The sequence below is a fragment of the Seriola dumerili genome, unplaced genomic scaffold, assembly GCF_002260705.1.
Source record: "Seriola dumerili isolate Sdu_G_001 unplaced genomic scaffold, Sdu_1.0 BDQW01000592.1, whole genome shotgun sequence".
Taxonomy (NCBI): Eukaryota; Metazoa; Chordata; class Actinopteri; order Carangiformes; family Carangidae; genus Seriola; species Seriola dumerili.
The window spans coordinates 166424-192945 of record NW_019174847.1 but is presented as its reverse complement, the minus strand read 5'-3'; the positions used below and the strand labels follow the sequence as shown (position 1 = coordinate 192945).

The window sequence follows — 26522 nt, the reverse complement described above, 5'->3', positions numbered from 1 at the left end:
GAATATTGAAATTGAAATCCTTGAAAGGTTTTTCAAATAATAAAATTCACAAAACACCATGCATATTTTATCCACCACTATATTTATATTTATCTTTTTTCATTTTACTGTAGATTTATTTACTGATAGATATTGCTGTTAATATAGCTACAGATTAATTATGTACATATACACATTAGATTGAATTCATATATTTTGTTTCATGCTTAAAACAAAGTAAGGAAGAATTTATATAAAAACCAAACACTTGGTGTTTACTGCCATTTGTTTTAATGACTTTGAGTATTTCAAGCAAAAGTATTTTAAAGCAGAAAACATGTAACGTTTATTTTAAACATTTATTTCAAAACATTTGCTCAACAAACTTTAAATATCTACATTTATGTAACTCCATTAAAGTGTTTCCGATTTATTTTCAGCTCAGTTTAAATATGCTGTCGGTCCTGATTTCTTCCTAGCAGCACTTGAACGACCCTCTCTCTTCTGATTCGCCAACGTCTCTCGCTTGCTGCACAGTTCTCCTCTCTGATTGGCCACCTTGTGCGCCAGTTATCACATATTCTTGCCTCTCGACAGAGCAGGGCGGGGCCCGTGTAAGTGTCCCGGTGACGTCATCAGTGGACCGTCCATGCCATGATGGCGGCGGTGGAGCGGGGTGGCGGTCCCGGTTCTTCTCCGAGTTCTTGTCCCGGTTCCTCCCGGTCTGCGGTGGATTACTCGGTGCTGGTGGTGGTGGGGGCACTGCAGCCCACCGGTCTGCTGGAGCGACTACTTCGGCAGATAGAGTCAGGTGAGTCGTGGTGAAGATAACCGGCACCGGATCCACAGGGTCCAGACACCTAGCCACTGCCGTGCGGTCCACAGGGCGGGAAGTCCGCAGGGCCTTTCACAATAAAACCCGTGAGGGGAGCTGACGTCGCTGGTGGTGTTGTGTCCAAACAGCTATAAAAAGTTGCTCCTGCTCGGTTTGTCCCCAGTTTCAGTCCGGGTGAACTCATCTTGTCCCGGGCTCACGGTTCCACCGACACCGTTCAAACTGCACTTTAAAACACTTCCCGCGATTAAACAAACAGATTCAGCAGCAGGGTTATGGCTAGCAGGCTAACGTAGCCACCTCACGGCCACTAGTTTCCTCTTTCCGCCTCTGTTAAAACATTTCTCCCGAACGGCGCGGCGGTGAAATGAGGATACACCCACCGGAGCCATTTCCAACGGGGATCGGCTTCAGACCACATGTCCTGAATGTGGGCCAGAATGTGGCCTAAACTCAGTCTGGTTCGGCTCCGCGGACCCTCCGTTAGTGGGTGTTTACCGTGGGTCTAAATGTTGCCGTACCGTTGTCTTCGGTTAATCACAGAAAAACCCCGGTGGGATTTTCTTTCAAATAACTTATCTAACCTATCTAATCATTTTTTTAAATCATTTTTCAATAGTCAGAATACACAGCATTATTCCTCTCTGATGAGGCCTTTATTTTGAAAATTCCTACCCAGCGGATGTTTTTATTTTGTTTCTTTAAAGTTGTGTTACCTGTCAGACACCTGTGTGAAGCAGCATCCTGACCTTAATTTCACCAGTTCAACTTCAGTTGGTTTCTATAAGTTACGTGAATATAAATGTTCATTTTTTACCTGTAAATCATCACAGGTGTTCATCACATGACCAGTTCATGAATCCAGTAGTCTCACATTCGCTTCATACTCATGGTACCAGTGTAAAATGAGGTTTAACTGAAGATGGAGAATAACAGTGAACACCTCTGGACTGAGGTTAAGTGGAATCAGGAAACTATTGATTATTTCCTGTATCAGATTATTATTATTATTGTTCCGATATAATGATGAAGTCTCTAATGTGTCAGAAAAGGCTTTCTATGACAGTTTCATAGAGGAGCAGAGGTCAGAGGAGGTTTGGTGTTTTTCTTGGGGTAGGGTTGGATGATTAAATAAATTAGTTTAGATCCGGACTGAAGAGGTCGTGTTCAGATGAAAGGTCGTCTCCTGAAGTTTAAAACAAAGTCTGATGAAAACACGACAGATGGCACGTGTTCTCATTTCATTTGGGTTTCTTCTTCTTCAGTCTGTTTTCAACCTGTTTTCAGTCTGTTTTTCAGTCTGTTTTTCAGTCGGTTTTTCAGTTGGTTTTTCAGTCTGTTTTCAGTCTGTTTTCAGTCTGTTTACAGTCTGTTTTCAGTCTGTTTTCAGTCTGTTTACAGTCTGTTTTCAGTCTGTTTTTCAGTCTGTTTTCAGTCTGTTTTTCAGTCTGTTTTCAGTCTGTTTTTCAGTCTGTTTTCAGTTGGTTTTTCAGTTGGTTTTTCAGTCTGTTTTTCAATCTGTTTTTCAGTCTGTTTTCCATCTGTTTTCAGTCTGTTTTCAGTCTGTTTTCAGTTGGTTTTTCAGTCTGTTTTCAGTCTGTTTTCAGTCTGTTTTTCAGTCTGTTTTCCAGTCTGTTTACAGTCTGTTTTCAGTCTGTTTTCAGTCTGTTTTTCAGTCTTTTTCCGTCTGTTTTCAGTCTGTTTTCCGTCTGTTTTCAGTCTGTTTTCAGTTGGTTTTCAGTCTGTTTTCAGTTGGTTTTTCAGTCTGTTTTCAGTCTGTTTTTCAGTCTGTTTTTCAGTCTGTTTTCAGTCTGTTTTCCAGTCTGTTTTCAGTCTGTTTTCAGTCTGTTTACAGTCTGTTTTCAGTCTGTTTTCAGTCTGTTTTCAGTCCGTCTTGTTTCTGGTTGCTGAAAGACAAAAGAGGAAGTGGTGTTACTAAATATTTTCAGCTTCCTGTTTGCTGAGGAGGAAACAGTTAATCTGACAGAGATAGTATAAACGAGGTGGATGTTTCACTCTGTCAGATTCTGTCAGGTTCTGATCATATTTGGGATCTGAAGTTTACACATGAGAAACCTGGTTCTTCACATCTCTATTTACCTGATCAGATCAGTGTCTGGTCTTCCTGATGTCATCTGGTCTATGTTCCCTACCTGCCAAGAATATACAGACACCTGGATTTAGGTGTTCACAGGCCACATGATGCAGGTTTTCATTGGAGTACTCCAGGTTTCTGAAACCAGTACCAGATGTTGACATGCAGAACATAACCATGATAATGTCAGTGAGTAAAGCAGTGAAATCATCAGTCTGCTGCTGTTTGTGCTCAACGTGATGAATAATGCAGCTTAGTTAGTTCAGCCTGGATTCACTGAGGCTGAGGACTGAGGAGGATTTAAACACTCCCCTCCCAGCACTGACGTTTCTTATATTATTTCTGGTAAATGGTATAAGAAGGATGTAGGAGCCGTGACATCCAGCCACAACGACACGTTGAAGTCTAATGATTCTTAGTTTATTCGGTGTGAATGATGGAGGTGTGAACAGGACTATAAACTAAACAAGTCTCTCACCCCCCTCTTCACTACAAACACAAACTGACATGAAGCTGCAGCCTCAGTGTTCACTGTGGTCAACAACAGGCGGGTGGAGTCAGTCAGTCATGAGTGGCTGTAGCTGGTTCTGATGACATGCTGCAGGACTGTGAGGACAGTTTGTGCAGCAGTTTACAGCCTGATGATAAACTACGACAGCTTCCTCCATTTTGGCCTCTCTGACTCTCCGTCCACTCAGGAAATAAACACTTTGTTGCATCTTGTTGACTGGAGAACAGGTGTTGACAGACCAGGTGAGGTCTGAGAGGTGAAACACAAGGAGACATGTTCCACCCACATGTTTACCTTCATGTGCAGCCGTGACTCGGACATGTTCCGAACAGTCAGACATGAACAGTGTGTTTTTGAGGCTGATGTCAGTGTGATATTAATGGAGCCTTACATCAGAGCTGTTTCGTGTGTGTGTGTGTTTTGTGTGTGTGTTTGTGTGTGTGTGTGTGTGTGTGTGTGTGTGTGTGTGTGTGTGTGTGTGTGTGTGTGTGTGTGTGTGTGTGTGTGTGTGTGTGTGTGTCAGCTGATCTTTGTGACTGTGACTGTTGTGTTAACTGATGAGCCGGCTGATTCTCTACAGTTACATTGATGATCACACTGAGAGCCTGAGGAAACTGCTGATTCACTGCTGAACACACACACACACACACTGTGATTGACACACACACATGATCTGGGAGACGCAGTGATTAGAAAATTTCATCCAGAGCAACTAATGGTTGTTTTCATTGATTAATCTGCCGATCATTTTCTCTTTTAACGATTGTTTTTTTAATTAATCAATTCTCTGATGGTCTACTGATGGTTTCAGATGTGACTTGTTGAGGTCTTCAGTCACATAGTTATTCAGAGATGTCATGTGACACGTGGGTCATTCATCCAATCAGAGTTGAGCTGAAGCTGGTCAGAAACACAATGTGGCTGAAGTCTGACATCACAAATAAAACATGTCAACTTTGTGTTTCCTCCATTTTAACATGATGGTGAATCAGAAACAATCTGTATAAAACCAGGGTGAGATGACCTGAACGATGCAGACCAGGTGCATTCTGGGACATGTGGGGTACAGTGATCAAACAAGATCTCATCAATCTAAATGATAATAAGTGGTCAGTGTGTTATTGTGTGTGTTTCAGGTGTGCGCTGCTGGCCTGTAGACCTGGATGTGTCTGTTCTGGATCAGCAGCTGAAACTCTTCGTGTCCAGGCACTCTGCCTTCCTGTCAGAGGACGTCCGAGGTGAGACAACACAAGTGTCCCTGCAGGTTTCAGTCTCTGTTGTGGTTCATTCTGAGGTCAGAGGTCAGGGCTCTGCAGCTGTCTCTGGACCATTGGTTTAAACTCACAGACAGTAACAGGACATGAGTCAGGTTTCACTCAGGTTACAACTGAAACAAACCTGAACCTGAGTCGAACCTGAACCAGAACCAGAACCTGAACCTGTCTTGTCTCCTCCTCTGTGTGAACATGAGTTGACTGGTGGAGATAAACAGCTGGAGGAGCTGATTCTCAGTCGCTGCCATTAAACCACAGAAGAAGAAGAGATCCTTAAAGTGATAGCTGTGGTTTAGTTGTGGGGTTGTGTGAGGTCATGTACAGTCAGTGTGTTACCTGTTTTTCACTTTTAAAAGACGCCCACCAAAACAATCCAACATCTGTTTAAATGAAGCTTCATGTAAAATATTTTCAGCTCTTTATCTTCCCGACAAAACAGCACCTTGCTTTGGCACTACATTTTTTCAACCAATGAACTACAGTATTCCTACGTGCAGGCGCAAATACAGCGCGTACTGTATTGCGCTGCAGCCACAGATCAGCTGAGTGAATAATAATAACCACAACTATCACAGTTTCTGTTTCATGAAGCAGCCTGGGACCAACCACAGGGATTCTGGTTCTGGTTCAAATTTACACTGATCCTCTCTGGAAACTTTTACCTGTGTTTCCTCTCAGGTTCTTCATGTTGAAAGTGAAGATGTGGAAAAACTTTATTAACAGGAACATTTGATGACGGTGATAAAATGAGTGTAGAGGAGTTAAAGCTGTACCTGTTGCTGGACCTCTGGTCTACAGCTGACTGAAGGATCTCAGGTTTAATAGAGACCAATCACAATGAAGGTGGATCCACGTACAGTTTTTTACCTCGTCATCATGTTTGAGTTGAGATGTTGAATTATTAATGACTGTGAGTCTGAAACATTTAGTTTATGCAGTAACGTTTGATTGAAGTCAGACGAAGAAGAAGTTTGAGTTTAGTGATTTTAATGAAAGTCACAGAGGTCAGAGGTCAACACCCCTCTGAGGTAGGACGACATCTGTTTCTCAGACTGAGCAGTTATTTTAAAAACTGTGTGTATGCAGTCAGCTGACACTGCTGAACAGCCTACACACACACACACACACACACACACACACACACACACACACACTCTGCAGTCATCTGATGGTCTCAGAGGTCTGGATCTTTAATTACATGATTGACCTCGGCAGCCAATCAGGACACTCGAATGCTGAGGCTCGTTAAGGTCTGTGATGTCATCAGACTGATAACAAGGAGGAAACTGACAGCCCTCTGAGAGAGAACAGACTGTTTAATTCATAACCACCTCTGCAGCTGTTGTCATGGTAACCACATGACCAGCTGACAGGAAGGAAGCAGAGGGCTTCCTGTTCCTACTTCCCTAACCCTTCACTCAGAGTCCAGACCATCTGACTGGTTCCTGATCAGATCCTGGACCTGGTGTTTCCTGTGAACCAACTCTGTTAGAGACGGATCCCGGACTTGGACCTGCAGGTCTTCAGTGAATCCAGGTCCCTCCATTAAAAGGTTTTAAAAAGGTGTTGAATGTGTTTTCACATCCGTGGCCTCTGACTGTCAGACATTCATCCTCTTGTTACACAAAAACCTTGTTAACAGATTCTTTTCTAAAATGGGTTTGTCAGTCTTCGGCCTCTGATCCAGATCCACACGGATCGTCAGACCACATAGACAACAGTGTTCACATGGACCGTGACAAACCTGGTTATTGTTCTGTGAATGTGAAGGTGTGTGTCATCCTCTCATCCGCCATGTTCTGTACCCACAGAAACAAACTTTATTGGCAGTTATTTTGATAATTGATTATTCATTTTGATTGATTTATTGAAGATTCCAGCCTTTTCATATTCACATATTTGCCAGTTTTCATCAATTAAAAAAATAAATTTTTATGTTGGACCTCACTCTAGAATCTATGGTGTGAGACTAAAGATTGTCTTTAGATGTGAGCGGTGTCAGTCTTTAGTTTATAGCAGCTGATGTTTTGTTCTTGCAGGTCAGAGGACTCTGCAGCACAGTGGAGACGTCCTGGACACTCAGGTGGTCGTGAATCCAGCTCATGACTTCGTCTGCTCAGAGGTGAGACCATCGGAAACAGATGCAGAGATAAAACCAGAGTTCTCTCATAAAAGTTCATATATCTGAGCCAAGTGAAAAGAGAGTGTCACATTTAGTGTCTGTCTGCAATTCCCAAACATAGGCTCTACATGGGCGGCTTGTCCAGGTAGATTAAGACCTGTTCAGGTAAATTAAGACCTGTCCAGGTAGATAGAATCACTGGGTTTCAGTTTAGGTAAATCTGACCTTGTTCCACTCTTTGCAAACCAACTAACTAGTTTCTCTGTGGTCTACCGATAGCCTGCATGTGAGGCATTTAGGGAACATCTGTAAATTGTAGCTGCAGAGACGAACCTTGGTTACACTCTCCCCCTCTAAACTGAATGAGAGAGTGTGCCTGATCATGTGCCTGAAGCTGTAACAGCATTTATTCCTTCTGCTGCACACAAATCCTACTGAGCAGTTTGAACCGTGTTAATCAATGTGAGCTGCTCGAAACTGGAATAATCTGTGGATCAGATCACATCCCTGCAGTTCACCCTCTGTGTGTATGAACTGATATGAGTGTTTCCTGTGTGTAGGTCAGGCGTCTGGTCTGTGATTCATCTCGACACAAGCTGTTGGTTCTGGCTGGTCAGTGTGTCGAGGAGACGGGGGACATTGTGTTACCGAAAGGCTGTTTCTCTCTCAATGACTTCATCCACATATTTGCTGATGATGAGGTGAGAACCTGTCAGCCTGTTGTGGTCTGAGTTTTATCTGATATTTATCTCACTTTAGTTTTAAAGTGACTGACTGCTGTTTTTAATATTACAAATCAGAATATCTGTTATTATTATAGTTTTTTAACAGGTAACTTCTTTGTGTGTGGATAGGTTGGAGACTTGATGAGCTCAGTAGACCCAGTGGTGAAGGCCAGCCTCACCCTCAGCTGTCCAAACTACGGTCTTTGGAAGGACTATGGTCTGTTGGAGAAACACAACCTTCAAGACATCATAAACATCCAGATCAACCCTCCCTCCATCCTCCCAGAAATGGAGGGTCTGCAGGAGTTCACAGAATACCTCTCAGAGTCGCTGGAGCCCGAGTCACCCTTTGACCTCCTGGAGCCCCCAAGCACTGTGGGCTTCCTGAAACTCTCTCGGCCCTGCTGCTACATCTTCCCCGGTGGGAGGGGGGACTCTGCCTTCTTTGCTGTGAACGGTTTTAACATCCTGGTGAATGGCGGCTCTGACCCACGCTCCTGTTTCTGGAAACTGGTTCGACACCTGGACAGAATTGACTCTGTACTCCTAACCCACATCGGTGTGGACAATCTCCCCGGACTGAACAGTCTGCTGCTGAGGAAAGTAGCCGAGCAAGAAGACGAGTCTGCTGGATCTCAGACTGAAGAGGACTGGATGAAAAACCTCATCTCTCCTGAGATCGGAGTGGTTTTCCTCAATGTTCCTGACAGATTGAAGTCCATTCAGGGAGATCCCAGTGAGCTGCGGAGCTGTGACCAGGTCGCGCTCACTCTGCAGCACTTACAAAGACTGGCAATCAAACCTGAACTTCTCAGTCGGTTTAACGGACCCATTATAGAACCAGTTATCTTGTTTCAAAAGATGGGAGTCGGCCGCCTGGAGCTGTACACTCTGAATCCTGTCAATGGAAGTAAAGAATTTGAAGCTTTGATGCAGACTTGGCCGAACAACGGATCAAATGTAAAGGGCTCAAATCTTCCACTACCATGCCTTGTTTCCATTTGTGCTTTGCTGGTCTGGCATCCATCCAGCCCTCAGGAGAAGATCATCCGTGTCCTTTTCCCAGGGTGCACGCCACAGACCAAAATTCTGGATGGACTTGACAAACTCAGACATCTTGATTTCCTTAAACATCCATCAGTGTGTTTGAAGGACCTAGAAACATCCAAAACTGAGAAGCAACCAAAAAGAGCAGAGAGTCGGGAAAGCCTTAAGTCCCATCCGAAGGACTTCAGACCAAATAGTGCCTTGCAGAAAGACAAGCTTGGACGAGTAGATGTCAAAAAACAGGAGGTGAAAACAAAGCCAAAGGCAGCAGGTGACACTGCACCTAAAGACAGGAAGGATTGGGAAGAAAAGGCCAAATTAAAGGACGGAGATGTTAGATCAAAGCCACCGAAACCTGCTGAAAAACTTGTTCCAAAGAAAGACGTGTTAAAAGAAGAAAAAAAGGAAGTGAAAAAGAAGGACGAGAGGATTCCTGCTGCTGCTGTAAAGAGTGAGGAGAGTGCAGAGAAAAAGAAAGAACTTGTAAAGAAGGAACCTATGAGTACAAAACCAAAGAAAGACATTAAACCTGAACCAAAAAAAGAGAGCAAGAGGGATGTAAAGACAGAGGAGAAGAAAACGACAAAACCAGCCATTAAAGAAGTGAAGAAAACAACAAGTGGTGCTTCGAGTGCAGCATCAACAGCAAGCACAGAACTTAAAAAAACTTCGGGAAAGAGTGGGACTCTAAAGAAAGACGGGACACTTCAAAAGAAAGACACTTTGAACAAAGGAACAAAGGGTAAGCCCGGTTCAAAGGACCAGGAAAACCAGAAGGAGGCTGATCGCTCCAAGGTGTCAACACCTGAGGACATGACGGCCGAGTTTGAAAGACTTAGATTGGAAGACAATGACAATGGAAACCGCGGACAAAAAGCCATGGCAGTCGCAAATTCTGATGGAGCAAAGGCCAATGGGAACCAGACCTTGACAGTAGAGAGTCCCGAAATGTTTCGCTGTATGGACATAAACCAGGAAATGGCTGCTGCCTCTTCACCTCTAGCCAAAACACCAAAAAGTGATCTCAGTGTTAACTTTGATCTTACTCCGACTGCATACCAGCCGGTCGTGGGATCCCTGAAAAATGGACCAGATGACTTTTGTGTGAGCTCAGAAGAGAAAACTCTAGAGCTGGTCTCTCCTGCAGATTCTGCCCCTAATAGTGCAGGACATACCCCTTTTCATCAGTCCCCTGAAGAGGACATTAAGTGTTTGGGTGAAGATAGCAGCCTCGGGGCGAGAGGGTCCAGTCTGGGCTTCGAAGATTACAACCAGGGAGGATCTTGTAGGACCTCAGACCTGGGATCCCTGAGGGAGGGCCTGGAAAACTCCACATCCTCTCAGGATAAACAGTCCAGCCTTCTGACTCTCAGTCCTTTCAAGGACCTGATGCCAGACTCCTCTCCCACCATGACCTCCATGCCTGCTGAGGTTGGCTCGCCTCACTCTACAGAAGTTGATGAATCCCTGTCAGTTTCTTTAGAGCAAGTGGTACCACCTACTGCAGTGTCACCCAAAGGACCCATGGGAGACAGAGTCTACTCCAACGGACATGTTAGTGACACAGACTCCACCACAGGTATGGCCCTACCTCTGAGGTCATCCCATAATGGGCGTTGTGGAAATGGATCAGAGGAGCACATCCATGGGATGTCAGAACTGACCTCGGATGTTCCACATGATGTTGATCTGTGTCTGGTATCACCTTGTGAGTTCCAGCACCCCAAGACCCCAGAGAACCATCAGCAACATGTCAGCCCCGGTCTCACCACTGGCATTTCACCAGACATCTCCGACAATAACAACCACTCCCGGGATCAGAGCAGCAGCGAATGCCCTTCAGCCTACAGCCAGGAAACTCCGCCCACATCAGTTAGCGACTCTCTGCCGACGGCCACAGACTCTGATGTCCCCCCTGGTACAGATGACTGTCCTTCCATCACTGAAGACGTTGACTCCGATGATGACTCCAGCAGCCTCTTTCTGCCCAGTCATCCACAAGATCATCCCAGTCTGCAGTACAGCCACAGGGCAGGGCAACTTTCTTCCCATGACCCACCACCAGCCCCGGTCAAGGATCTGCCTCCATTACCGCCCCAGCCTGGAGCCTGCATGGCGGATTCAGAGGCCAATGGATCAAGCAAAAGTCTGAAGAGTTCAGCTGCCAAGACTAAGAAACCATCAGGTACGATGCAGAAGGGAACCTCTGGAAGTAACACAGCCCAGAATGGAAAGTCCAAGGCTGGCAGTTCAACAGGGTCACTAAAGATGACCTCCAACCTCGACATAAAGTCATCATTCCGAAATTCACTTGGTGGATCCAGAATCGGAACTGCAAAACTACCCTCCTCAGGTAGGCCACAAAATATCGTAGAGGAAATTTCAGATCAACTGATTCTTGGACCAACTGTAATCTACAGGGTATTGGTCAAATCTGTTTGCTGCTGCTGGAAGGTAACTCAAGAAAGCAGTGTACTCCAAACTAAGTTCTTACCCCAAGGTCCGTTTACTCTGCCCCCCCAAGCTTTCATCCACATCTGGTCAGTGTCGTACACTGGTCCACTATATCTCTCATGTGTTGACTTGAAGACTCTCGTGATAGTTCTGACAATCTAGCCACATAAAGGAGTCTCACTAGGATGCTCCAGGTGGTCCCCATTGCATTGGCAGTGTCTAACATGGATTAAGGTTTTTCATTGTAAGTTTTTGTACCTTTTGACCCTGTGTACAACTCAGAGTGCTCTTGAACAGGGACAATGGTTCTTGATCACAACTACATTATGAACCTGAAAGCTTGGGGGTTGGAGTTATTGGTGTTCTCAAAGTCCAGCATCAGAAAACAAAAACACATTTTGTGTTAGAGACATTTTTCTATCCTGTTAACAGTTCAGTTGTGTTCATGTTGTAGGTGTAAAATGACTGACCAGTTATTTCTGGAGAAACGTTTTCCCACTAATGTCACTGCAGTCAGTTTTGTCTTGCAGCTCCATCTGGTGGCCATTTGAGGAGCTGTTATAATCTCATTCTTCTCACTTGTGTCCAGCCTCCAAAGTCACAGGTTCTGCGGGTTCTGAGGGTTATGCGGTCTACGTGGACCTGGCCTACCTGCCGTCCAGCAGTGCCTCCTCCACCGTGGACCTAGAGTTCTTCAGACGCCTTCGTTCCTCATATTACATCGTCAGCGGAGATGACCCAGTGAAGGAGGTGTCGATGAGGAGCATCCTGGACTCGCTGCTGGAGGGGAAGAGCAGCTGGCCGGATGTCCAGGTTGGTGAAGACGCTGAGGGAGGTTTGTCGTCTTTGTATTCTTATGATCTGTTCCCTGATTAGTCTGTTCCTCTGACATGTCCTCAGGTGACTCTGATCCCAACTTTTGATTCACTGGCAATGCATGAGTGGTACCAGGAGACCCACGACCGGCAGAGGGAGCTGTCTGTCACTGTGCTGGGCAGCAACAGCACCGTGGCCATGCAGGACGAGACCTTCCCCGCCTGCAAGGTTGAGTTCTGAGCCCCGCCCTCTCAAAGCCCTGCCCATCTCACATCTGAACAGGTGGAGGAGGAGTAGACTTTTAATGTTGCTATGGTTACAGCCACACTCGCTGTTGGTCTAAAGGTCTATGATTTAACAGTTAAAGTGAAGATTGTAGTCTCTTACATAAGAAACCATTTCCTTCACCTGTGTGACATCATCATATGGTTCTCACCTGTCCTTACCTGCTACTTCTTCTCTGCTGGATCAGACCTGCTAACAAACATTAGCTCGTTAGCAGCAGGTCTTTTCCATTTTGTCCTGATTTCCCTCAAATAAACATGAACAATGTTTAATAAAAACAAAAAATAATCCTTAATTCAGTTCATGTCTGAAGCTCAGACTGAAAACAAACTGTCTCTTCATTCCAGATGATTTCATGATTAAAAGACGAGACCTTGTGATAATGTACGTCACAGAATCGGGACATATGTGATCTTTATCTCCTAATTACACAATCTTTCTTGTGTAATTTATCTGATAATTACAATATCTTTATCTCATATTTACACAAACTCACAATTATAAGATTTTGTCTTGTAATTGCACAATTTTTATTTTATAATTCCAACATTTTACTCCACAATCATGATCACAATCTTTATGTCGTAGTTTTGACCTTGGAATGACATGATTTTTGTCTTTTAATCTGTTGTTGAGTTTCTTCATCTGGATGGTTCAATCACTTTTCTTGTAATTACACAAAGGATATTTATTTCATAATTAATCTGTCTTTAATTCTGAGATCTTCAGCTCATTGTCACAGGATTTTAATCGTATGATATTGAGTTTTAGACTTCACAGTGAAAAGAACAGGTTGCTCAGTGTTGATCTGATCCAGCAGAGACAGAAACTCTGAATCTTCTCACTGTAGAGATGAAGACGTGTGTGAGACCAGCTGAGGTTAAACGCAGACCTCAGATCTGATCACCTGTTTGTAGTGAAGCACAATCAGCTGTTTTTATTCTCACTGTGGTGTTGTTGTTGTTGATTGTTCTGGTCTGACTGTTGTAACACACACAGCAGACCGTCATGTTTCCCCCTGTCTGTGGTCTGTGGACTGCATTACCCATGAACCACAGCTGTTGAATTCATCCAGTGAGATCAGTCTCACCCTTAAGTCTGGAGCTCTCTGATTGGATGGTTCTGACAGTGGTGCATTCTGGGATATGTAGTTTGTAAGTCTGAGGGGGGAGATCAATAATCGATTATCAGAATTATCAGTTTCCATTCAGAACGTTCCATCATTATTATTATTGTTTTGTTTTTTTTATGTAGAAACGACTGAAACCATGAAGATAAAACTTGACCGTCCTTTTTCATTTCACAAAACATCAAAACACACGTTTCAATTTTTAACTTATTTATTTATTTTGAATTTTTTGAATTTTTTTTTTAAATTCACATCCACGAGTCTGAACTTTGGTACGAGCTCGTCACGTCTCATCCCCAAAATTTATTTTTAAAAAATCTTCAGTTTTTTCACGTCCAGTTTTATGAAAATAAAATATTGATCAGTGAACCTTTAACCTGATCCGAGTTCAGGGAAGTTAATGTAATCTGATAATTTAGTGAAAGAGACGGTTTTATTGGACGATAAAAAGCTGAGTGACTGTTAAAGGACCATTCTGATGTTTTTATTAACACGTTCTGGTTCGTTTGTTTTCTGTTTAATCAAATCAAATGAGAGTTTTCAACAATAAAGTTCAAATATTCAGAGATAAAAGTCGTAATCTTCTTTAAATGACATTATCATTTAAAGAAGAAATCATATTTTAAATAAATATGTTAACTAAATATTATGTCTGTTTGTAGTTCAATAACAAAGAGCGCGACACACTGAACACAAGCCAATAAGAAAACAGAGACAACAACGAGACAACACTGTAAAAACACTGAGAACACAAGTCAGTTTTATTTATATAGTTTATACAGAGTCAAATATACAGGAGACCAATGATTTTAGTTTATTTTTAATATGTGATCAGATATCAGCTGTTAGCCTAGCTTCAGCCTTATGTTAATTATTAGCCACCAATTCAAATCATTTTAGCTCATTTTCCAATAACACTAATGAGCAGTCAACGGTCATCTGAGCTGAGTGTGTGCATGGTTGTTTTATCAGACTGATGTTGAGCTCTCAGTGATTGTGACTTTATTTCTGTAGTAATCAGATTTCATTTGATTCAAACTTTAAAGTCATGTCCGCGTCTGAAGACTTTCATTTACGACGTTATTCTCTTAATATTTAATTTTTTTGATCTCAGACATTTTAATCAGACAACCTGAAGACCCTCCTCCCCCAAACACACACACACAGGAAATTTGTCTTGTAACACTAATTTTAATTGTTCTTTCAAAATAAAAGTAGCCCTTTACCTGTGTCTGCAGTGTGTTTTATTATGAAAACGGTGTGTTTATTTGTCAACAGCTGATTTTAACAAACGTTATGAACATTATTATTGTGTTCGATAAACATAATGTTTATAAATGGTTTTATATATGGTTGGTTTGTCTGTTGGTTGGTTGGTTGGTTTGTTTGTTTGTTTGTTTGTTTGTCTGTCTGTCAGCAGGATCACGCCAAAATTACTAAACTGATCTAAACTTGGTGGAGGTCTGAATTCTGGTGCTGATTCAGTTCTTCCTGAACACTGAGACAGAACATGTTTCCATCTGGTTTTTCATCTGGTGCTGGTCTTTGGTCCTGGTCCAGATTATTATCTTGACTGATGAAAATCAGGGTCTGGTCTTGGTGTTTGTGCTGGGTGCTGGTCTAGTTCCAGGATCCTGCTGCCGTCTGCTGGACTCACAACGCAAACACAACTGTCACTGATCAACATCATTTATCAACATCGTTCATGTCTGTTCACATTGACTGTTAGTTATATATGTGTACATGATATATAATATGTAACAAATAACATAAAGGCTCCAAACCAACAATACTTATAATAATACTTACTTTATACTATATTACATTTCATGTTTTCAGTTTCTTGTTAGTTTGATTTTTTTCGTCTCCTCTCTCTTGTTTCCTTCTTTCCTTTCATGTTTCCTTCTCTCCTGTCAAGTTTCCTTATGTCCTTTCTATTTTCCATGTTACCTTGTCTTGTTTCCTTCTCTCTTGTCTCCTAGGCTATTGTTTCCTCCTTTCCTCTCTTGTTTCCTTCATTCCTTTTTTTGTTTCCTTTTCCTTCTGCTGTCTCTTATATACCCCCCCCCCCTTCGGTGGGCGGGTCTCCTTTCTCTCCTGGATGTGGATCAGATGAATCGGGCTGTGCTGGACTTGGACTCAGACATGGAGTGAGTACTCTCTATTTCGTCTTCTCTTTCACATCTTTCATATCTTCTTCTTCTGTGCATTTCTCTGTGTGTTTGACGTAAACGGTGCCCGGTGTCCGGTGTGTCGTCATTGTGCGGCATCAGTCCGTCAGACCGCTGAGTCAGTGGCGGAGCGGAGGGAACCTGCGCACAAACTGCGCCAAAATCCGGCTCAGAGCCCCCCCAGAATCCCGGGACAGAGAACCGGCTCAGTGTGTGTGTGTGATCAGGGATAATCAGAGTCACTGCGGCGGGAAAGGAAAGGGTTAAACACGAACCTGAGCGGAGTGATAAACATACTGTGTGCTCTACTTTTCTCGGCGGAAACAGACCGGACAGACCTGAGCAGCATGTGCCGTGATAATTACATATTGATCAGTGAAGGACCAGATTTGTGATCAATAACTGCCGTCAAGCTTGACATGTTAGAGTGACGACTTCCGATCGTCCTCGTCAGAATAAGAGCATGGCTGAGTCCTGTTGTTTTCTGCTGTTAGTGTGAGGACACTGTTCACTTTAAAACAGCGAAAGACTAACGGTCAGTCAGACACGTTACGTCACAATGACGTCACTACAAACAACAACCGGAAATAAATTCACTTTATCATCTCAACATAAATGGACCAAACACTTTATTTTATTAGTACTCAGACAGAGCTGTGATGTAACTGTTAATACAGGTTAGTTAGTTAGTTAGTTAGTTAGTTAGTTAGTTTGTTAGTTTGTTAGTTTGTTAGTTAGTTGGTCAGTCAGCAAACCAAAGCACAGATTCAATTCAACTTGTTTTATTTGCTCTCCACCCACATCAGCTGATACACACACAAACAAACAAACAAACCAGCAGTTACTGTATCACAAATTAAAACTAGTAAGGATGATAAACAGATGATGTAACATGTTGTTATATATAATATTTTGAAAGGTGATACTCACCTGCTCAGGTAGAATCAATGTGCTCATTAATTTCCTCCTTTTAGAAATAATAGAAATAATAATTTTTATCATTAGTTTGATTCACAGTGACTCATCAATATAAATGTTTCATAAATGTAAACGGACTGTCTGAACCAGAACCAGCTCAGTCCTCTAAGAAAACAAACTCCCTTCTAAACTACTGTGATTTTATTTTGAAGGTCGTGTAGCTCACTTCCTGTGTTTATTTCGTGTATTGTATGAGGTTGACTGAGCTGCTGCAGCAGGGTGGAGCCTCAGGGCGGATTCATGTCATGACAAGGACACAGACAGGTTCACTGTGTCACACGCTGTATGAATGAACAGTCTGTATTCATCAACCTTTCACAATAAAAGGAACACCAGTTCCATCCACAGCTGAGAGAGAGAGCTGATAATGTTCTATTGTGAAAATATTTTTACCAATTAATCAATTCACTTTCCTAATAATCAAATGTCCGAGATAAAATCTTTAGTAATTCTGTGGCTGGATCAACAGTCTGAAAACACATCCACATCAGTCCACATCAGTCCACATCAGATCACATCAGTCCACATCAGTCCACATCAGTCCACATCAGATCACATCAGTCCACATCAGTCCACATCAGACCACATCAGATCACATCAGTCCACATCAGTCCACATCAGTCCACATCAGATCACATCAGTCCACATCAAACCACATCAGACCACATCAGATCACATCAGTCCACATCAAACCACATCAGTCCACATCAAACCTCATCAGATCACATCAGTCCACATCAAACCACATCAGTCCACATCAAACCACATCAGATCACATCAGTCCACATCAGTCCACATCAGATCACATCAGTCCACATCAGTCCACATCAGTCCACATCACATCACATCAGATCACATCAGATCACATCAGTCCACGTCAGTCCACATCAAACCACATCAGTCCACATCAGTCCACATCAGATCACATCAAACCACATCAGTCCACATCAGTCCACATCAAACCACATCAGTCCACATCACATCAGATCACATCAGTCCACATCACATCAGATCACATCAGTCCACATCAGTCCACATCAGTCCACATCAGATGAAATCTGATACACACTGGAAAACTGGTCTGTACTGGTCATATTTTTTGTAGTTTGTAGTTTTTGTAGTTTGTAGTTCAGTAACTTTCTGTGAGTCAGTTGTTGATGACTGAGTTGTGCTGTACGTCTGTGGTCTGAAGTTTCCCCTCAGATTTTCTGTTGTTGTGTTGTTGTTGGTCTGTGGTCTCTCTCTCTCTGTCTCTCTCTACATTCCCCCACTCAGATTCTCTGTTGTTCAGTCTGGTCTCCATGGAGACGACAGCAGCTTTGTGCAGAGCTCAGCACAGTTTCACAGTTTCACTGTTTAACTGTTTAACAGCAGCAGGAACACACAGCTGACATCATCATCATCATCATCATCATCATCATCATCATCATCCTCATCTTCCTGCTGCCGTTTCCTGTTTTCTGACTGAAACAAAAGGTTTCAGTAGCAGCGAGCTAACGGCTAATGGCTAACTCTCATGTGACAGTCAGGCTGCAGGTCCACAGCAGCTCTGTGACGCCGAGACTCAAACATCTCAAACATTCACAGTTCTCTTTGTCTCAGTCACATGTTGGAGGTCGGGCTGCTGCTGATCAGATCCAGCAGTCCAGATTCAGCAGAGTCCATGTTCAGAGCTGGTGCTTTCCACTGTCATCCAGTTCTGAGATCAACACATCAGATGTCATCAGTATCTGATATATTATAACACTTGTCTCACTTTAGCAGGAAGTCCACTTCTGTCTCCACCTCACCTGTCCAGCAGGACTGTGGTCACTGAGTCTGTCTGTTCTGTATCTGTCCCTGCTTTCTCCCTGCCAGTTTATATTCAGGGTTGAGGTTTGTTCCTGGTCTGGTTGGTCTAGTGCTCCTGATTGAATGATGTGGTTCACTGTGGTGAGTGGTTTTAGAGCGGTGATGGTCTGAGGTTGAACAGGACAGGTCTTGTTTGGTCAGTAGGTCTCAGAACTGGCTGACAGACTCCTTTGTGGTCCAGTTCTTGAATTTCTAGATCCAGTCTTTCAGTCTGTTACAGTAATCCTTCTGAATCTCCACCATGATGTATTTCTCTCTCTCTCTTTCTCTCTCTCTCTCTCTCTCTCTCTCAGGGTGAGCCAGGCACTTTGTCAGGAGGATCGACTGCAGCTCATCGCAGTGAGTCCACTTTACAGACTGTCAGTGAACACATCACCAACACACATGTATATAAATACGCAGAGTGAGTGACCACACGCACACATGTTTGAAACATGATCTCTGACAGCAGCAGATATTTTAGACACAGACACACCCTGAACCTCCCTCACTAATGCACTTATTGATCCACACACACACACACACACACACACACACACAGCCACACACTCTCTCTCTCTCTCTCTCTCTTATCTTCATCCTGTGTGTGTCTTGGTGTAACTCGATCATCCTGCTGTGTCTCAGACCTGCATTACTGTATTAGAATACTCTATGTATATGCTGTGAAAATCACACAGGTGAAGTTCTTCTGAAGGTAACTGAAGGGTGTCTTCACTGACCAGTGAAATGATGTTTCAGATTCAGTTAAAGGTAAAGCAGTGAAAGGACTCACCATCTGAAGTAAGCTGAAGCGTAACTGCTGAAAAGATTAAAATTTTAGTTTGAAGTTCAAGGCCTGTTGGAAGCTGAAGTGTCTATTCCCTGGAAACACTGAAACCAATGGAAGAGTAGGGGCTGAGAACAGTATAAGTGTTTATGAGTGAAAAAGCTGAAAGAAGTTGAAGAGTAAAATGATCTGAAGACCACCTAGGAGGTGAAAGTAGTTGAAGTGTTAGAGTGGAAGTCCTGAGACCTTGCTAAACACTTTAACTGTTTTTGTGTCTGACTACACTTCCCATTACACCTTAGGAGAAGAGGAAGTGGCAGACAGAGATAGAAAACAAGAAACGTCAGCTGGAGGATGACAGGAGAGCTCTGCAGCACCTGAAGGTAAGACAAACAGATACAGACACACAGATACAGACAGACAGACAGACACACAGACAGACAAACAGGTACAGACACACAGATACAGACAGACAGACAGACAAACAGACAGACAGACATAGACAGACATAGACAGACAAACAGGTACAGACACACAGATACAGACAGACAGACAGACACACAGACAGACAAACAGGTACAGACACACAGATACAGACAGACAGACAGACAAACAGACAGACAGACATAGACAGACATAGACAGACAAACAGGTACAGACACACAGATACAGACAGACAGACAGACAAACAGACAGACAGACATAGACAGACAAACAGGTACAGACAGACACAGACAGGCAAACAGATACAGACAGCCGGACAGACAGACAGACAGCCAGACAGACACACAGATCCAGACAGACAGACCCAGACAGACAAACAGATAGACACACACAGAGACAGAGAGACAGACACAGACAGGCAAACAGATACAGACAGCCGGACAGACAGACAGACAGCCAGACAGACACACAGATCCAGACAGACAGACCCAGACAGACAAACAGATAGACACACACAGAGACAGAGAGACAGACACAGACAGGCAAACAGATACAGACAGCCGGACAGACAGACAGACAGCCAGACAGACACACAGATCCAGACAGACAGACCCAGACAGACAAACAGATAGACACACACAGAGACAGAGAGACAGACACAGACAGGCAAACAGATACAGACAGCCGGACAGACAGACAGACAGCCAGACAGACACACAGATCCAGACAGACAGACCCAGACAGACAAACAGATAGACACACACAGAGACAGAGAGACAGACACAGACAGGCAAACAGATACAGACAGCCGGACAGACAGACAGACAATGATAAAATAATGAATAGAACATCAGTAGAACCAGTTCATTCACACACAGTGAACCTGGAGCTTCTGTCATTCACAGTCATTTTTACAGTGGAGATCCAGAGGTGTGGCCAGGCTGCAGACAGAGAACAGCTGCAGAGTAAAAATATCTGAGGCAGGTCTCAGACCAGGTCTCAGATCAGCTGTTTGAACTGAGGAATGACAGAAACGCTGCGACTCCTTTCACTCTCAGACTCTCAGCCGCTAATTCAAAATAACTGGAGTATTTAAAACAGCTGTTCTCATCTGATCACGTTACTCGTTCAGTGCTGTGGTTTGATATCATCTGATCCAGAGTCAGTGAGGAGAAGCTGACCTCAGTGATGCTACTGTTACTATATGTTCAACTGTCTATGGCTGCCATATAATAAATAACATGAAATCTGATAATGAAAATCCATTTCATTTTCACTTTGTGAACGCAACTGAAACAGCAAAAAAAATTTCTCCAGTGACAAGTAATTTTGAATGATGTAACAATCATTCAGAACATAGAACGTTCTTTCTTTGTGTTCTCTGGTTCTCACAGTGTTCAACTTCAAAACCTAAATACTTTTTAATTTGAAGTCTGTCTTTATTATTTTTCATCAGGATACTTCTGCTGAAGTCATGATGAAGATATCCACGACTGTCTCCTTTAATCTATTATAAATGAGCTGAAATCAGAACATCATTCAAAGATCCCAGTCTAGGTGACACACTGTCTGTCGAGCTGAAAGTAAAAACATTCACATTTATTCTCGGATATCTCAGTGATTATCATTTATTATCATTTATTATTATTATTACTTTTTTCAACTGTGGACATCTTTATTTTGTCACACATCATGTGAACAGTGATATTCCTGACACAGTATTGATCATTGAAATATAAAGAAATAATGAATGTGTTCAGTCAAAGGCTCTGAGGGAGCGCTGGCTGCTGGATGGACAAGAACAGGATGAAGTCAAGAGACAACTGGAGCAGGACGAGGCCAAGACCAGGAGCCTGGAGGACACCATCAACAGGTCTCATCTGAATAATTATTCATTATGTAATTATTAATTACTTATCACATTTTTGTTTGAATCTGTAATTTTAGTTGGTAATTCACTAAATTCAGAAAAAATAAACAGTAACAGTGTGTGTGTGTGTGTGTGTGTGTGTGTGTGTGTGTGTGTGTGTTGCAGGTTGGAGCAGGAGTTGGTCAGTCTGGAGACTGGATCTGTGTGTCAGACTATTACACATACCACAGTAAGTACACACACTTAAATATACACACAAAGTTTTTGTTGGTTTAGTTTACGTCAGATTACAGTGTTCAGATTACATTAGTCAGATTACATTAGTCAGATTACAGTGTTCAGATTATAGTTCAGATGGACGGTGCAGCCTGTAGGGGGCTCTAGACTTTACATTGTCAATCTCATGTATTTTGGATGTAGTTTTAGTTTCAGGTTTTTTTGTTTCTGTCTGTGTTTCCTGCTGATCTATAGTGACTTTTATTTTGAAGTTGAATTTCCTCTGTCTTTTTCTCTCCAGGTGTCATCAGGATCAGATAAAGGTAAACCTCTTCTTCTCTGTCTGTTTTTGTGCCATTTTCCACAAACTGTTTCTCTCACTGTGTCTCTCTGATCAGCTGTAGAGAACAAAGGTCGCAGCAGCCGTGAGCAGGAAAGAACTGCACCTTCAGGTCAGGTAGTCCAAGGTGAGACTGCAGGACTCTGCTGGACTCTGTTCTATAACTGTGATTACAGTAACCATATTACTGGTATCATAGTAGTAGGCAGATTACAATAATTACATAGTCATGTTGCAGTAGTCAGATTACAGTAATCAGTTTGTTGTGATCAGATTACAGTAGTCGGACTAAAATAAGCAGAATTACAGTAGTTTCATTACAATGACAGAATTTTGATTATAGTTGTTAGATTACTTTAAGGCTCAAAATAAAGGATTCAGTAGTCCAGTTACAGTAGTCTCATTGCTCTAGTCAGATTACAGTAATGAAATTAGTTATAATACTATAGTAATCAGAGTACAGAGGTCAGCTTCTACCGGACTCGACAGATTTAAGTAGTAAAAATTAAGTAATCAGATTACACTAGTCTCATTAGAGTAATCAGATCAGTGATCAGACTACAATAATCAGATTTTTATTATTAGTCAAGTCTCATGAGATTACTGTAGTCATATTACTGTGTAATCAGATTACATGAATCATATTACAGTGTGATGAGTGTTGTGATGACCTCATCTTCTGAGCTTCAGGCTTTACTCTGTCTCTGTGCCTGCCTCCTTTTTCTCATGAGCCTTTCCAGAGGTTAAGGTTCACAAAAGTCCTCGAATGAACAAACCAAGAGAGGCGGCGGAGGAGATGAAGAGAGGTGAGTCAGAGAGGAGAAGAGAGGTGGAATATGGTGACGGGTCCAGGTCCAGGTCCAGGTCCAGGTCTGAGCAGGCTCAGACTCTCAGTCTCAGTTGATGCAGTGTTCAGCTTCAGTGGTTGTTACCTGTCATTAATAAACATGTCGCCATCTTTCTTTTCTTTACTCATCATTAACTCGTCTGTTCTGTCCACTGAGTGACAGCTGAACTCCCCCCCAGGACAAGACTGTGGTCCAGCTTTAGTTCAGTATCTTAGTGTCTGTTTGTTCTCTGATGTCTCACAGACATCAGGGTGTCAGGTCACAGGTCACAGGTCAGATGTTAACAGCATCAGTGGCATTTTCCTCTGAACTTCTCTCAAGGTTTCAATATTCAGATGATTCAATATCTCACCAATAATCATAATAAAAGAGATTTTTCTTTCCTCTCTCATGAATCATGTGACCTGTTTATAAAGGTCAGGGGTTATAGGTCAAAGGTCAGAGTACATAGGTGTACACAGGTGAAAGGAAAAGGTGACAGCAGGAAGAGTTCAGGTTTGTGTTTTCTACATTTAACATCTGTCTAACATCTGTCTGCCTGTCTGTCTAACATCTGTCTGTTTATTGTCTCATGTTGTGTCTTTGTGTGTTGTTGTGTTGTTGTTGACACCCCCCCCTCCCCCGCCCACAGCGATGTACTCGGTGGAGATTAAAGTAGAGCGGGACAGACTGACGGGGGAAACCCGGGTCCTGTCCACAAACACCACACTTCCTGTTGACCTCTCTCACCAAGGGGTCAAAGTTTACGAGGATGAGCAGAAAGGTGACGACAGCAAGTAAAAACAAACAAACAAACAGAACTGGCTTTACGAGAAGTTACCTGTTGTTACTGTGGAGGGAAAGTTTCAGAAAATTTTTTGTCTTTTTTCTACTGAGGCTCATATGAACAGAGAGACAGTGAAGTGTTCATACAGTGACTTCTCTTAAAGTGAAACCTCACTCAGCATGAGACCTGCATGACCCCTCCCCCTCCTCCTCTTCCTCTTCACATGATTGACCATGACCTGTCAGGTGACTGTCAGGTGACCGCAGTCATCAGAGACCTACAGGAAGAGGGAGACGGGTGACTGAACCATGTTCTCGTCTCTGTGACCTCTGGTGGTTTAACTTGTCATCATAGCTGCTGGCTGTGATCAAATCAGCTGTGAACTGTAACAGCCAGGTGTCCTGATCCGGACTCTGATCCTGATCTTGTTTCTGTCTCTCAGTGGTCCATGAGATGAACGGTGAGGACGGCATTCACCTGCTCAGCTCCTCCGAGGTCGAAGAGCTCATCCATAAAGCTGATGAGGCTTCGATGATGTCACAGACTGTTGCCACCGTTACCTCGCTCCCCACCGTGGAGGTCCAGGAGGAGGTGAAGCCCGAGACGCCGCCGTCCGAGCCAGCACGGGTCGCAGGGGAGATCACGGGGCTGGAGGCCAAACCTGGTGGCGAGCCTAGTGTGGCTGAGGCCAGCGCTGAGAACCCGGTCACCATGGTTTTCATGGGATATCAGAGCGTGGAGGACGAGGCAGAGACCAAGAAGGTGCTGGGGCTGCAGGGGACAGTGACGGCCGAGCTCGTGCTCATCGACGACGCCAACGGCAAAACATCACCGGAAGGAGGCGGGAAGGAGGAGGCTGGCAGCACAGCCCAGACAGCAGCACTGCCTCCCCCCGCCTCCCCTGACCCGCCACCAACCACCAAGCCTCCGGTAGCGATACCAGCGAGTAACGGGGAGACAGCGGGGGAGGTGGCGGGGGAGGTGGAGAGAGGAGCAGTGGAAGTAAAGAAGGAGAAGCAGCTGTGTAAGTGCTGCAGCATCATGTGACCTGCAGGGGCGCTGCTTGACGACATTATAAAGTCATATAAAGATAAAGACGGAGACTTTCCAGGACAAAAAAACTACACAAACTAAACTCCACCCACTGCTCTAAGCCACGCCTCTAAAAACATGACATCATCTCCTGTTCCCTGTCGCTTCATTCTCATCTGCTTTAATGAAGCCTTTTTACTTTTGTACTCATGTTTCCAGTGGTGACACACCTGATTAGCATTAGCATAGCATTAGCTTTATCATTAGCAGTCCTGAGAGTTGTATCATTAACCTGCTCTCTGTTGAAGCTCCGTCATATAAACCATTAACTGTAGAGATGTTCATGTTTCTGTTGGTTTTATAACAGAAAATAAAGTGACAGACGGTGAAGAAAAAGAGTCTGAGTTTGTTTACAAACATCACAGAACAACATCACATGACCTCTATGACATGACCTCCATCATCCCCACCAGTCTGGAGCAGATGTTTCAGTCTGGAAAAGATAATTTAGTCTGGACCAGATGTTTCAGTATGGACCAGATGTTTCAGTTTGGAGCAGATGTTTCAGTCTGGAGCAGATATTTTAGTCTGGACCAGATGTTTCTGTCTGGACCAGATGTTTCAGTCTGGATAAAATATTTTAGTCTGGCCCAGATGTTTTAGTCCTAGACTAGATGTTTCAGTATGGACTAGATGTTTGAGTCTGGACCAGATGTTTTAGTCTGGACCAGATGTTTTAGTCTGGACCATATGTTTCAGCATGGAGCAGATGTTTCAGTCTGGACTAGATGTTTCGGTCTGAAAAAGATATTTTAGTCTGGACCAGATGTTTCAGTATGGAGCAGATATTTTAGTCTGGACCAGATGTTTCTGTCTGGACCAGATGTTTCAGTCTGGATAAAATATTTGAGTCTGGACCAGATGTTTTAGTCTAGACCAGATGTTTTAGTCTGGACCATATGTTTCAGTATGGAGCAGATGTTTCAGTCTGGACTAGATGTTTCGGTCTGAAAAAGATATTTTAGTCTGGACCAGATGTTTCAGTATGGAGCAGATATTGTAGTCTGGACTAGATGTTTCAATATGGAGCAAATGTTTTGGTCTGGACCAGATGTTTGAGTCTGGACCAGATGTTTGATTCTAGACCATATGTTTCAGTCTGGTTCAGATGTTCTCAGTGATGTGTTTCAGCTCCAGTTGCTGACATCTGTTTCACATTGTCACACAGACACACATCAGCTTTAAACAGCTTCATGTACTTCATTAACAGATCTGAACTGATCTGCTGATGGACGGTCGCCATGGTGACGACACAACAAAGATGGCCAACTGAAGTAGCAGAAAAAAGACACAGCTGGTCTGATGGTGCTGATGTTAAACTCAGTTGCTTCATCAATAATGTTGATCAGAAGCTGAAGTGAGAACCTGATCCAGCTCCTGATACAGTTCCTGGTCCAGCTCAACTGAGTGGTCCTGGTGGCACGAGGACTGTTCTGTTAGCTCTGCAGTGTGCTGCTGTCATTGTGTTCATACTGGTTCAACTGATTGAACTGGTAGTTTTTGTGATTCATTTCATGAACTTTATTCACCATTAAAAACCTGCACGTATTGAAGTCGTTAACAAGAGAAGCATTAAACTGATGGTTGTTCGTTAATGATTCCTTCAGCTCAGTCACATGATCCAATGTCAGCTGCTGTCAAACCTCTGGTCTCTGTGGTCCTGGTCTGATGGACTCACCTGTCAGGTGACCTCAGCTTCATTCTTCTTCTCTCCAGGTCTCACTGCGTGTCACTCTTAGCCGCCCTGTAGCAGCTTCCTGACATTACAAGCATGTCAGTGATGAAGGTAATCCTTAAGGTACAGTGGGGACACCTGTGATTACCGTGGTAACATCAGTTGTGTGTGTTACAGTGCAGCCAAACAAACTCGGGTTGTTTTAATAAAGTTGGTCAACTGCTGTCACCTCT

General features: G+C 43.3%; 2 protein-coding genes across 7 annotated transcripts; both read left to right on the top strand.

Moving 5' to 3' along the window:
* The first annotated feature begins 355 nt into the window (after window positions 1-355).
* On the top strand, window positions 356-14497 carry map1s (microtubule associated protein 1S). Its single transcript, XM_022764855.1, has 7 exons — window positions 356-790; window positions 4557-4658; window positions 6734-6816; window positions 7377-7517; window positions 7671-10941; window positions 11632-11855; window positions 11943-14497. The coding sequence occupies exons 1-7, from the start codon at window positions 634-636 to the stop codon at window positions 12096-12098; spliced, it is 4134 nt and encodes a 1377-aa protein (XP_022620576.1). The 5' UTR covers window positions 356-633; the 3' UTR covers window positions 12099-14497.
* An 892-nt stretch (window positions 14498-15389) lies between these two features.
* LOC111236211 (paralemmin-1-like) lies at window positions 15390-24933 on the top strand. Of its 6 annotated transcripts, none has more exons than XM_022764880.1 (10): window positions 15390-15422; window positions 18566-18611; window positions 19341-19421; window positions 21243-21355; window positions 21518-21581; window positions 21870-21891; window positions 21973-22035; window positions 22649-22714; window positions 23388-23519; window positions 23965-24933. In XM_022764880.1, exons 1-10 carry the CDS (start codon window positions 15418-15420, stop codon window positions 24567-24569), a joined length of 1197 nt encoding a protein of 398 aa, XP_022620601.1. In that variant the 5' UTR covers window positions 15390-15417; the 3' UTR covers window positions 24570-24933. The 6 variants fall into 6 exon arrangements, with proteins under 6 accessions (XP_022620601.1, XP_022620600.1, XP_022620599.1 ...); XM_022764879.1 differs by having other exon boundaries at window positions 21967-22035; XM_022764878.1 differs by having other exon boundaries at window positions 21967-22035; window positions 22640-22714.
* The last annotated feature ends 1589 nt before the right edge of the window (window positions 24934-26522 follow it).